The following is a 13,574-nucleotide window of genomic DNA, read 5'->3' as shown; positions in this document are numbered from 1 at the left end:
TCTGTGTTTTGGAATGATAATTTTAGTGGCTGGGTGAAAGATAGGTTAGAAAGGGGGAATTTTAAAGGCAAGGTGACCAGTTATAAGCCTAGTTTAGTAGTGTAGTTGAAAGATACTGAGAGACTTAAGTAGGGCATTGCAGTAGGATTAAATTTGGGAGACTCAGAATCAGTGGGATTCTTTAAATATGGAGAACAAGAGAGATTGGTAGGTTTAGAATTTGCAGCTGAGTGGGAAGAAGATTGGGCAATAACTGAAAGGAATAACAGGTTTGGTGGGGGAGATGATAATCTCTGCTTTGGACATTGTTGGTTTGTGATGCTGTTGGATATATATGTGGAGATATCCAGCAAGGAATTAGTAATGAATATTGGAGTTCAGAAAAACTAGGATTAGAGACAAAAATTTGGGTATCATTTGTATTGTTCATTCACTGTGAAAACTTGCTTAGTACCTAGTATGTGCTTACAGGGAATCTTGTATGGAATCCATTCAAATTCTTAGTAGAGACAACTTTAGAAGTGTGTGTTGGGGCTGGGGGGGCAGCTGTTGAAGAGGCTCAAGTGGTAGAGTGCCTGCCTAGCAAGTGTGAGGCCCTGAGTTCAAACCCCAGTACTGTCAAAACAACAACAAAAAGAGTTCCTTTTGAACTGGCCCACAGTTCAAACCCCAATGCTGAATTTTAAAAAAGAGGGGAAGGCCCTAGAATCTGGCTGTGGTAGCACACACCCAAATCCCAGGTTTTGGGAGGCTTTGGCAGGATTGTGCATTTGAGACCAACCTGGACTACATAGCAAGACCCTGTTTCAAAAAACAACAAAACAAAAAAGGGCTGTTGTTTTAGCATAGTGGTAGAGGGCTTGCCTGGCATGTGTGAAGCTCTGGATTTTTTTTTCAGGATTGAAAAAAAGAAAAAGGAAAGATAAACATTCAAATAAAACCTCTAAAAGTGAAAAATATATCTGAAGTGAAAAAAAGCTTTGCCGAATAGGATTAATAGCAAATTATTCACTGCAAAAGCAATAGTAAACATGAAGAGATAGCAATAGAAACTCCAGATTTTTCTGAATAAAAGAAAAGATGTGGTGGGGAAGAGAAGTCAGAGGCTGAAGGCGAGGAGGAAAGAAAGGAAGTTAATGGACTCTTTAAAATGGGTGAATTGGGGTACCTGCTTTGCACATGTGAAGCCCTGAGTCAAATCTCAGTTCACACACAAAAAAAATTTTTAAGTGAATTGTGTGTTATGTGAATTCTGTCTAAATGAAACTAATTTTTAAAAAGATCTGCACTTCAGTTTTGAAATCTGTTAAATGGGTAATGGAAATGGGGATAGGAATAAATTTAATTGTGTATTTGCATTACACTACTGGCTAATGTACTTAGCAAGTTTTGGGTTAAAGATGAGGTGTACCACCCAATATACTTTCTTTAGAATAGATCTTAGTAGAAATTCTGCATCAAAGCGTAGCATTTTTATATGTTTTGATACCTATTAGATTGTTCTATTTTTTAAAAAAAAAAGTGCTTTGGGCCGAATTCTTAGTGGATATATAAAGAACTTCTTTTGTTTATTTAGGTACATTTTCCTGCTGCTCTTAATTTGTCTTTCTTTTTTTTAATCCCCATTTTAGGTTTAAATTGATTACCACCCAGTTCAGCATCTTACAGTAAGAGCATAGTATATCCTATAGGAATATGAGCATCACAGGAACTCTGAATTAAATTTGAAACTGTCCCCTGAACAGCTACAGGATTTTGGAAGCTGAATCAATGTTATCAGATGAGTTAGAATCCAAACCAGAGGTGAGCCCACTCAGCTTGTTTCCTTTTCTTTTGTTGAGCTACATTTCATTTTCTTCAGTGGCTTGACAGTAAATATTTTAGGCTTTGTAAGCCAAATTGTTTTCATATAACTACAGTTTATTATAATTTTTCTATTACTGAGTATTTTCTCAAAAATTTAAAAATTCGTTTTTATTATCTTTAGTGGGTTTTTGTATTTTTTTAAGAAAAATTTTAATTAAAGTTAAACATTTAGGTAATTATATAATGACAAAATATTTTATATATATAATATATATCATATGTGTATATGCATATATAAATATTTGCTACCACAAACCATTCTTTTATTTTGTATATAATTGAAAAATGATTGGGGAATTTAAACACTTTTTATTTTCATTCATTTTTCTCACTTTAATTTTAGGAAATCTGGTAACATAGTAGAAAGTTACTGAATTTGAAATCAGATTACTTAAATTTAAAGCTGGCACTTCTAACTAGTTTTGTGATCTTAGACAAGTCATTTAATGTCTTCACTTGATTCCTTAATTCCTAATTTATAAAACACATGTTCAATCTTGCTGATTTAATATGAGAATTAAATGAACAAATACCCAGAAAAATGCTTTTATAAGATGTAATCAGTAAAGTACAATTGATTTTAACATAATTTTTTTTTTTTTTTTTTTTATGGTACTGGGTCTTAAACTCAGGACCTCATGCTTGCTAGGCAGAGGCACTCTACCACTTGAGCCACTCCACCAGCCCACATCTTTTTAAAATGTAATTACTTTTTATTATTTTTGGTTGATGGAAGATAACAGGGGTTAGCTTAATTATGTAAATCAGCCTTTCTCTAGGACAGAGACTTGATAAAGTAACTTTAAATATTATGGTTAATATAGGTTTTCTTTGAATATGGCTAAAACTAGTGAATGATCAAAATCAATTAGATCATCACCTTTTTGTAATTTTAGTGGTTTAAATCCATTCCCAACAATTTCTGTTTCTCAATGTTGTCTTTTTTCCCCCCTCAGCTCCTGGTTCAGTTTGTTCAGAATACTTCCATCCCATTGGGACAGGGGCTAGTAGAATCAGAAGCTAAAGACATTACTTGCTTATCCCTCCTTCCAGTGACTGAAGCCTCAGAATGCAGTCGGCTAATGTTACCAGGTAAAAATAAAGTTCACTACGGTGGGATAAAGAAGTTCTAAGAGGTTAGCCTATTTTGTGGTACTTGTGGAATGAATAACTGGCAACTAACCGGTGGGAACTGTAAATATTAGGAGTCATGGAGAAAAAGTAGCCATGGAAGCCATAAGTGCATAAGTAGTTTAAGCCATAGGAGTGGATATGATCACCCACATAGTTTGAGAGGAAAAGGCCAAGTCAGAATTCTGTGAAATTCCTTATTGAAGGTACAGGATAAGGTAGGAGAGCCTAAAAAGGAAGGAAGATAAAGTAGGTTAGGGAAGTTGGATGAGTACCACCAAGAGAAGTCAATGTATCAGATATCCCTGAGAGGCCCAATAAGAGAGGACTAAAAAGAGGGAATCACTAAACTTGACAGTCCACAGAAAGAAGAAGGTGGAAAGCCAGGCTACAGTGGGTTGAGGTAGCAATTGAAAGTCCACTGTATAGTTGAAGATGTAACTATATAGCATTGTCTGAACCTGCTATAAAGAGGAAAAGAAAAAAGAGGTGAGGTAGAGGGAAGTTGAGGTTTTTTTCTTATTTCATTTTGTTTTTAGATCTGAGGTTTTGGGGATTGTATTATGCTAAAAGGGAAAAGCCAATTAAAGATGCTGAAGACAGAAACAGCTGATAATTGGTAAGGAGGCTCTAGGGAAGTAGGAGAAGTAGAATTCTGAGTACAGGTTTCCAGATTAGCTTTGAAGGAAAGAGGGGCTCACACTTGACTGTTAGCAAGGAGAACATTACTTTTGGATGTAATGAATTCTTTATATTCTTACTCTTACTTTAAAATTTGGAATGTTAATGCTTAATCAGGGGAGGGTCAATTCTAACCTATGGATGACAACTTATTTGTATTTATTTGTTAAAAAGTCTTTTGGTTACTTTCCCTTAGTGGTGTTCTCTTATTTTTGAAGTGACTTTAAAACCTCTTTTAATTTCTTAATGTTTAAGAAGGGCAGATATAGTCAACAAACATTATTAATTTAAAAGTTTCCCTATGTAGATCCAAGCTCTTCTATATCTTCTGTCTCTCAATTCCCAATTCCTGTTTTTCTGCTGATATGTAGAAAGTTGTGTTATCCAAATCCCCTATGGATTTTCAACTTGTAGGGGAAAAAAAAAATTTTTTTTTTTTTTGGTGGTACTGGGGTTTGAACTTGGGGCATCATGCTTGCAAAGCAGGTGCTCTACTGCTTGGGCCACACCTCCAGTCCACTTTGCTCTGGTTATTTTGGAGATGGGTCTCATGATGTATTTGGCCCGGCCGGCCTTGAACTTCAGTCGTCCCTCTCTTAACCTCCCAAGTAGCTGGGATTATAGGCATGAGCCGCTAGTGCCCAACTATATTTTTTATCTTTTGTGTGTGATAAAGTATATGTAAAATAAAATTGCTATTTTAATGATTTTTTTCAATGTTTAGTTCTCTGATAGGTATATTCAGATTTTTGTGCAACTTCACTAGGTCAAAGTCTGATGAAAATGCTAGTGCTGTCCACTTTTAGTCCTATAATTGTATTTGTTAATCATCTTACAAGAGGAAAAAGTTAACTGCCTTTTGTAAAGATGAATGAAAACATTGGATACCTGGGCACAGTGTAATTCTTCATATTGCAACCAAAGCTTTTGGAAATTCTTCACCCCTTAGGACAAAATTCTTGAGATCAAGTCTTCAAAATTATTTCTTTACATTCAGTATATATCCAAAACTACATTGAAACATACTGATGATTCTGTAAATTGTGTTTCTCAGATTGTGTTTTTCTCCTGATTATTCACAAGAACTGTTATATACATGTTACAAAAGTTAAGGAGAGGGCTGTGATGTAGTTAAGTTGGTAGAGTGCTTTCCTAGTTTGCATGAGTCCCTATGTTTGAACCCAAGTGCTGAAGGGGGAAAAAAAAGTTAAGGAGTAGGGTCTATCTGCAAGAAAAATGATTTAAAATTTAGATCCTATTCTTGAGTTGGTATTCATTATATAGCTATATTTTTAAAGGAAAAAAAGTACTGATCTGGTTTCAAAAAGGACCAAGTTCTGTAATGTCCAAATGTGGATGGTTGGTTCTTAGTATGTAAAGTGTCAGAAAAGTCACATTTTGGCTGACTACCTTTAGAACTTTGAACATGGCTAGTGTGACTTGAGAAATTGAATATTTATTTATTTATTGGCATCAAGGTTTGAACTCAGGGCCATGTGCTTGCTAGGCAAGTACTCCACCATTTGAGCCATGCTTCTGGTCTTTCCTTTAGAACTTAAAGCTATGTTTGTTCTTTTTTTTTTTTTCTGGTTTATTTATATGTGCATACGTTGTTTGGGCCATTTTTTCCCCCCTACCCCCTGCCCTACTAAGGGATGATACATAGGTATTAGGTACTATGTATCAAAATGGTAAGCTCCTGCATAAAGTTGTGGTATTTTTCTTTTACTAGATGACACCCCAAATCATACTAACTCCTCCAAGGAGGTCCCTTCCTCAGCTGTATTGAGAAGCCTTCAGGTGAATGTGGGCCCAGACGGAGAGGAGACAAGGGCTCAGACTGTACAGAAGTCCCCAGAGTTTTTGTCCACTCCAGAATCTCCTAGCTTATTGCAAGATCTACAGCCAAATGATAGTACTTCTTTTATTCTTCTTAACCTAACAAGAGCAGGTATTTTTTTATTCTTTTCTCAGTTGTGCACATGCTTAAGAGAAAAGTTGGGGATACTTAACTCGGTCATACTTAAAATGAAAAGAAGCTTTATTATTTTGCAGAAGTGATATGGTCTGATGAACAATTGAATGTGTAAAGTTTAGAATGATTCAAACTTTTTTTTTATTTTTCTTGGTTTTGAAACAAAATCTCACTTTGTACCTCAGGCTGGCCTTATACTCAATATTCCTGCCACAGCCTCCTGAATGCTGAGGTTTTAGGCATGTACCATCACAGCTGGCAGCTGAAACATTTATTGTTTGGAAAATTAGGTGGTACCATTTATTGAGATAGCACAGGAAGAACAAGGCTTGGGGGTGGATGATTAATTCCACTTTGTGTCTGTTGATGTTGAGGTTTTGGAGGAACATTCAGGAGGAAGTGTCCTTTAGAGGGTTAGAAATAGGAATCTGGAGCTCTAGGAGAGGTCTGATATGACATAGTTTGGGTTTTGGTCCCCTTTCAGGTGATAAACATGATAAACATGAGCATGGATTCTTTCATTCAAGAGAAGTTTGAAGCATAAACAGAATAAAGGCAGTCTGGAATCCTAAAAGAGGAAAACAAATAACAAAACAGTTTAAGAGAGCAATAGAAGAACAAGGAACAGTAGGAAGAGAACTGGGAAAGAATGGTGGATGGGAAGCCAAGGGAAGAAAAAGCTTTAAGGAAGAAAAGATACTAAATCATTCCAAATACTACAGGATGAGCTACAGAGATGACATACATGTTTGGTGACCTTAAGAACAACAATTGTTACAGGGGTAGTAGAGCTAGTAGATGGAAGGTGAGAAAGTGTATACACAAGTTGAGGTTACACTTGTTCAAGAAACTCAACTTTGTAAGAGCAGGCAAGAGAGCAGGAAGCTGGAGGTTCAAGGCCAGCCCCAGCAAATAATTCAAGAGACCGTGTCTTGAAAATACTCAACAAAGAAAAGGGCTTTGAAGTGGTTCAAGCAATAGTGTGCCTTCTTAGCAAGTGTGAGGCCCTGAGTTCAAGCCCTCAGACTGCCAAAAGAAATAAAAAATAACAAAGGGAGAGACTTGAACTAGGATACATTTAAAGGCTGTAAGGAAAAGCTGGCCAATCGAGAGGAATAGGTTGTAGATGAGAAAGGGCTGAAGGATACAGGGGAGGAACATTGAAGAATATGACTGGAATACAAGAGGTAGGGGTTAGCCTAGTTGCCAGGAAGGACAGGTTTGTCTCTGAAACAAGAGGAGGCAAGGTGTGGGCTAAGAGTAGAAAAGTGACATCCTAATCTATGAGAATAGAAGCTTGAGGTGAGAAGCAAAGATCTAGAACAGGTGATTCAGAAACAGAGTTTCTGGGCCTGAGCAAATAAGATTACTTGTGAGCTAACTTTCATGTGTCCTTCCATTTCTTCCAGGTCTGGGCTCTTCAGCTGAGCACTTAGTGTTTGTACAGGATGAGACAGAGGACTCAGGGAATGATTTCCTCTCCAGTGAGAACACAGACAGTAGCATTCCATGGTTCCTCCGGGTTCAGGAGTTGGCCCATGACAGTTTGATTGCTGCTACTCGTGCACAATTGGCAAAGAATGCAAAAACCAACAGCAATGGTGAGTTTCCTACAATGTTTTCCTCTCCAGTATTCTGTGCAGAGCTTTTGGTAATGTGATGACTGTATTGAGTTGTATATAATCGAAATTATTTTATTGGTGAGGATGGAAGGCTAGAAATGTGTGAATTGTTTTATTTTTTGTAAAATAGCTTGACCATGCTGGATTTATAAACAAAATCAGCAAAACTAGTATTTTTGAATTCTCAATTTTAAATAATGAGCATCTTTTAAAGAAAAAAAAATTAAACTCCTGAGGTAATCTTGAATCTCTTTTTTGGTGGGACTGGCATTTGAACTCAGGGATTCATGCTTGCAAAGCAGGGGCTCTGCCGTTTAGCCACACCTCCAGTCCATTTTGCCCTGGTTATTTTGGAGATGGGAGGGACTTGTGAACTATTTGTACAGGCTAGCCTCCAACTACAATCCTCCTGATCTCAGCTTCCCAAGTACCTAGGATTATAGGCGTAAGCTACCCACACCTGGTTAAGCACTAAAAATCATGTCATTACACAGCTGTTTGGAGTTTATGCAGATATCCTATTTTTTTTTATTTTGGTTTTTTTTTTTTTTTTTTCTGTTTGTGGCTCAAGGTACTTGAGCCACTCCTCCAGCCTTGATTTTTTTTTTTTTTTTTTTTTTTCATTACCAGGGATTGAATTCTGGGCCTCACGCATGCTAAGCAAGTGCCCTACCATTTATTTGAGCTGACATTCCCCAGCTCGTGATTTTTTTTTTTTTTCACATTCCTCAAAAAATAGTTTATCTTTTTTTTTTTTTTTTTTCATTTTTCTTTTATTATTCATATGTGCATACAAGGCTTCATTTCTCCCCCCTGCCCCCACCTCCTCCCTTACCACCCACTCCGCCCCCTCCCTCTCCCCTCCCTCAATACCCAGCAGAAACTATTTTGCCCTTATTTCTAATTTTGTTGTAGAGAGAGTATAAGCAATAATAGGAAGGAACAAGGGTTTTTGCTGGTTGAGATAAGGATAGCTATACAGGGCATTGACTCACATTGATTTCCTGTGCGTGGGTGTTACCTTCTAGGTTTATTATTTTTGATCTAACCTTTTCTCTAGTACCTGTTCCCCTTTTCCTATTGGCCTCAGTTGCTTTAGGTATCTGCTTTAGTTTCTCTGCGTTAAGGGCAACAAACGCTAGCTAGTTTTTTAGGTGTCTTACCTATCCTCACCCCTTCCTTGTGTGCTCTCGCTTTTATCATGTGCTCATAGTCCAATCCCCTTGTTGTGTTTGCCCTTGATCTAATGTCCACATATGAGGGAGAACATACGATTTTTGGTCTTTTGGGCCAGGCTAACATGATTATTTTTAAATTATTATTCAAATGAAAATAGAAAGCTATCACACCTGTAATCCTAGCTATTTGGGAGGCTAAGATTGGGAGTATCGAGGTTAGCCTAGAAAAATAGTTTTTGAGATCTGTTCTCCAAAAACAGCCAGAGTAGGTTTGGTGGAGTGGCCTGGGTGGCAGAGCACTTGCTTAGCAACCGTGAGCTTCTGAGTTCAAATCCCAGTAGCAACCCTCCCTGACCCCCCCAAAAAAATACAAAAAACACAGAGCAAAAAAAAAAATGGATTGGCAGTGTGGCTCAAGTGATAGGAGTCCCTGCCTTATTAGCATGAAGCCCTGAGTTCAAACACCAGTCCCACCAGAAAAAAGAACTGGAGGAGGTATATGTGACTGAGTCACATTATTCAACACTTTAGATACTCTTTTTATTATTTTTTTTCTTTTCCCACTATCCTTTTTTATTTTTACAAATAGTTCTTTTGTAATGTGGTGTTCAAAATGGAATTGAATACTTGCACTCCATCTCTTTAAAACACCTGGTAATTTGGATTCTAGTGCTCATTATTCATTATCGTTTGTTTTCATTATGCTTATGTTTGTTGATCAAACCTCAGTGAACTTCATATTGCCCTCTCCTTTTAAACAATTACATGTGTTTACAGAGAGGCCACTTTTGTCAATACTGTGCTTTTTTGGGTTTGTGATAAATAAGATCGACCAATGCTAGTGCTCATAATAACTTTCCAGTGGCTCTGAGGTTTTAGTATGTGGTTGCTTCACTCCTGGACTATGACTTTCAGTGGGTGATGGAAGTTTTTCATAGAACTGAACTGTGGTAAATTGAACTTTCCTTACCTTAAAAGTTACTTTTAAAGTCTGAAGGTCTGGACCAAAAGAAGAGGAATCAGGTTTAGAGTCAAGATGGCAGACATGATGAGAGTAATGACTAACTGCAAGGATGGCTTCACCGAAGAGAAAGCATTTTAATATATATATAAATAAAAGTCTGATCTGAAGAGACCAGAAAAGGTCTAATTTTTATTAACAGTTAATAAAGTTATTCGTGAAGAAGTATATACAGTAGAACAATTTTCCTTTTGGTTTTATTTGTACTATTTGGTCTGGGACAATTTGGTTTTATTTGTACTATTTGGTCTGGGACATTGTAGCAGCTTCATTAAAATAATATTTACAAAACACACACACATTGTAGCAGCTTCATTAAAATAATATTTACAAAACACACACACACACATTGTAGCAGCTTCATTAAAATAATATTTACAAAACTCACACACACACACACGTACGTAGAGGCATGGCTCAAATGGTAGAGCAACCTGCCTAGCAAGTGCAAGGCCCAGAGTTCAACCCCTAATACTGCCAAAAGACAAAAGAAAACCTACCTGCATAGAGAATTGCCAACTTCTATTTGTTTCCAAAATAATTAGTTGTTTGTAACTATCATAGTGCTTTTTAGAATAAATGATTCATCTTACCAATTGGAAAGAATTCTTCCTAAGATGCTTTTGCAAATAATTTGGATCCTGAAACCTTCACCATTTCCACTTGCATTGACAAAGTAGTGCTGTATTTGCCAGTGAGAAATAGTATAGGGAGGGAGCTTGGAATTTAGAATCTGGAGCCTAGGATCCCAGACCTGGCTGGCACTTGGCCTTGGGCAGTTTAACCTTCCTTAGCTTCAGTTTTCTCATGTTCAGAACATAGAGTTCAGGTAGTTTACTTGATTTGGTTCTCATTGAGATTAAATACTCTCAAAATATGACACCTTCCTACCTTGACAGTTACTTTGTGTTCCTGAATATAAAGTGAACCCAGATATAAGACAAAAATACAATTCTATTTTCCTGATGAGATTTTTTTTTTCCTAGCTTAGATATATATAAACCTTTAGACATGGATAAAATTAACATTATAAATTGCTACTTTTGGTTATATATACACATTTTAAGTAATGTGAAATATATTGACATATTGACCTACTATTGCTTTCACCCACTAACATATAGTGAAATGATTTTGTTCAATATTTTAATGCATTTTAGCAAAAATACTCTTTTTTTCCCCAGTACTGGGGATTGAATGGAGGGTCTCCCTCGTACCAGGCAAACATTCTATCATTGAGCTAACATCCCCAGCCCGTGATTATTTTTTAATTACCATTCAAATGAAAATAAAAAGCTAGGTGGTGCCAGTGGCTCATCCTATCTACTTGGGAGGCAGATATAGGAGGATCTAGTTTTGAGGCCACCCAGTGCAAAACGTTCAAGAGAACTTTTTTACTTTATTTTGAGACAGGATCTTTTCAAGTTGCCTACATAGATCTTGAACTTGTGATCTTCCTGCCTTAGTCTTTCAAGTAGCTGAGACTAGACATAAGTTACCCATGCCTGGCATCTTTTTTTCTTTTTCGTATGAAAATTCTGCCTTATATTTGTGAATATATTGATAGTCTTCAGTGTTGAAATGGTGAGGAGGAGAGAGTCCAATGACTTGATTTCTTAGCTTTGCTTTACTTGTATGTATTAATCTTATGATTATTTTGATTTTTTTTTCTTTGAGGCAAGGTCTCTCTCCTAATCTTCATACCTCAGCCTCCTGAGTAGTGACCTCTAACTATATTTTGAAGAAAGTTAAAGAAAAGGATCACCACCTGTTAACCTGGAATTTATATAAATTTTTAATTAATTGATTTCATTTAAATTTAATGGAGGCACTGTTTATTCCTTCACCTCTCTTTATTCTGAACACACCACCAGCAGATAGTCTTTTGAATGTGGTTAGCAATTTTAAAATTAGTAGAGTTTTTACATTTTTAAATGTTTTATAACTACAAAGGAAATCAGAAGGTGGTTCTTATTCTCTAGAATGATCGGAAATGACCAAATTGAGTTCAAAAATTAGAAATCTAAGAATGACCATCTGTGATAGAAATCTGCTGTAAGCCCATACTATGCCAGAATGACCATCTCTCCTTAAAATAGGTTTTTATTACTCAGAACTTTAAGTCATCTCTGTAGCATCCTATTCTGGGTGATCTGCCTGCTCTCTCACCAACCTGTGTAATGCATAATTGGTTTAATTCTATATTCTGAGATTTCTGATAGGAAACCATTTTCAACATTTCCTACATTTGCCCAAGAGCCTTAGTCTTGTGAAACAAAACATGATAGGTGTTGGTTGTTCTCTGGAATAAGGGAATGGGGGACAAAAAGCATTTTTATTTCTATTGTTAAACAATACAAAGAGTGCTGGCGAAGATGAAGATGAAAGTAATTCATGATCACTAGGAGTGAAATACAGGAGCTTTATTGTTTGGACCTAAGCAGGGTCCTTCCCTGGATTTTAAATATGTGACTCTGTTACAGGAGAAAATGTCCATCTTGGTTCTGGTGATGGGCAACCCAAAGATTCTGGGCCCCTTCCTCAAGTGGAAAAGAAGCTCAAGTGTACAGTTGAAGGCTGTGACCGGACATTTGTGTGGCCAGCTCACTTCAAGTACCACCTTAAAACTCATCGGTAAGCAATCTGAGAACTCATATTTGGAGCTTAAGAACATTGAGACTTACAGAGACACTTGTCCCCCAAATCAACAAATTAAAGGAAAGCAGGGACTCTAGCTAATTTCTGGTTAAGCTGTCCTTTTTTTTTTTTTTGGAGATGGAGGTCTTGTTACATCCTGTTTTCTTTTTTTCTGGTGGTACTGGGAGGTTGAACTCAGGGTCTTGTACTTGCTAGACAGGCTCTCTACTACTTGAGCCACCCCCAGCCCTCTGCTTTTATTTTTGAAACAGGAACTCATGGTTTTTGCTTGGGCTAGTCTGGACCATAATCCTCCTATTTATGCTTCCTGCAGAGTTGAGATGATGGGTGTACATAACCACATCATGTTATTTGTTGAGATAAGGTTTCACTAATTTTTTGCCTGGGCTGGTCTTGAACTCCAGTCTTCCCAATCTCAAGTCTCCACAGTAGCTTTGATTACAGGCATCAGCCACTGTGCCTGGACCTTGTTTTTTAATAGAAATATTAGCATTGTCTCATTTACCTCATTCTTAGCAAATATTTAAGACATTTGGCACTCTTAAAAGCAAGAATCCTCAAATTTCATTATATAACATAGTTTCTTTGAGAACCTAAAAAATAATACATAAGGGCCCCTAACTTTGAACCTATGAAGTTAGTATTGGGGATTGGACATCTGTAATTTTAACAAACTCTTCACTTTATTCTGATAGATCCAGGCTTGGAATTTACTGTCTATCTTGAGAGTCAATAGGAGTTTTGACTTGGCATCTCTGGCAAAAAGTATTTTCAGGTATTGTTATATGATTACTTTTACAGAAATGACCGCTCCTTCATCTGCCCTGCAGAAGGCTGTGGGAAAAGTTTCTATGTATTACAGAGGCTGAAGGTGCATATGAGGACACACAATGGAGAGAAGCCCTTTATGTGCCCTGAGTCCAGCTGTGGTAAGAAGTTCACTACAGCTGGAAATCTGAAGAACCACTGGCGTATCCACACAGGTGTGTGCAACCCAGTATTCTCTTGGGGCAGTCTCCTTGGCTCTGTGCTTTCTTGCCTGTACTTAGGAAAGACTCAAATGGGTACAGAAGATTTGTTGTTATAACTCTGAAGATGTGATTTCTTTATTTCAGTGCCTCATGGTGCTTGCAGTTTATTACAGTAACATTTATCAAACTTAGCCCTTGTGAATGGATAGTGTTGATTTCTTCCTCCAGGAGCCTAACTTGTAGGAATAGATATAAGACCTCCGGTAACAATGAGATGAGACGATACAGACAAAATCAGTCTGCTTTCCAATCTCTCTGAGCATTGCACGTTTGTATTTTACATCGTAACATTTACTCAGTTACACAAACCATACAGAGTACAAAATGGAGGAAGGCAGGGGGGAAAAGATAAGATGTAATCCCTGATGTTGAGAAACTTGGTTTTTTTCTTTTTTTTTTTGGCAGTAGTGG

General features: G+C 37.0%; 1 protein-coding gene across 6 annotated transcripts in view; it reads left to right on the top strand.

Annotated features, from left to right (window-relative positions):
- Nucleotides 1–13,574, top strand: part of Znf410 (zinc finger protein 410) — a 26,838-nt gene that overhangs the window by 1,462 nt on the left and 11,802 nt on the right. For 4 of the 6 annotated variants that reach the window (XM_074067564.1, XM_020166745.2, XM_074067563.1 and 1 more), the window contains exons 2-7: nt 1,632–1,803; nt 2,823–2,958; nt 5,411–5,629; nt 7,063–7,254; nt 11,958–12,108; nt 12,934–13,115. In XM_074067564.1, the coding sequence (XP_073923665.1) occupies nt 1,771–1,803; nt 2,823–2,958; nt 5,411–5,629; nt 7,063–7,254; nt 11,958–12,108; nt 12,934–13,115 (913 nt within the window). In that variant the 5' untranslated portion in view covers nt 1,632–1,770. Of the gene's footprint in view, nt 1–1,631; nt 1,804–2,498; nt 2,569–2,822; nt 2,959–5,410; nt 5,630–7,062; nt 7,255–11,957; nt 12,109–12,933; nt 13,116–13,574 lie in introns of all 6 variants that reach the window. The other 2 variants (XM_074067566.1, XM_020166746.2) reach the window with 2 other exon arrangements.

The sequence above is a fragment of the Castor canadensis genome, chromosome 3 (genome assembly GCF_047511655.1).
Source record: "Castor canadensis chromosome 3, mCasCan1.hap1v2, whole genome shotgun sequence".
NCBI classification, from domain to species: domain Eukaryota; kingdom Metazoa; phylum Chordata; class Mammalia; order Rodentia; family Castoridae; genus Castor; species Castor canadensis.
Note: the sequence above shows the minus strand (reverse complement) of the source record. Positions and strands in the feature narration are given on the sequence as shown.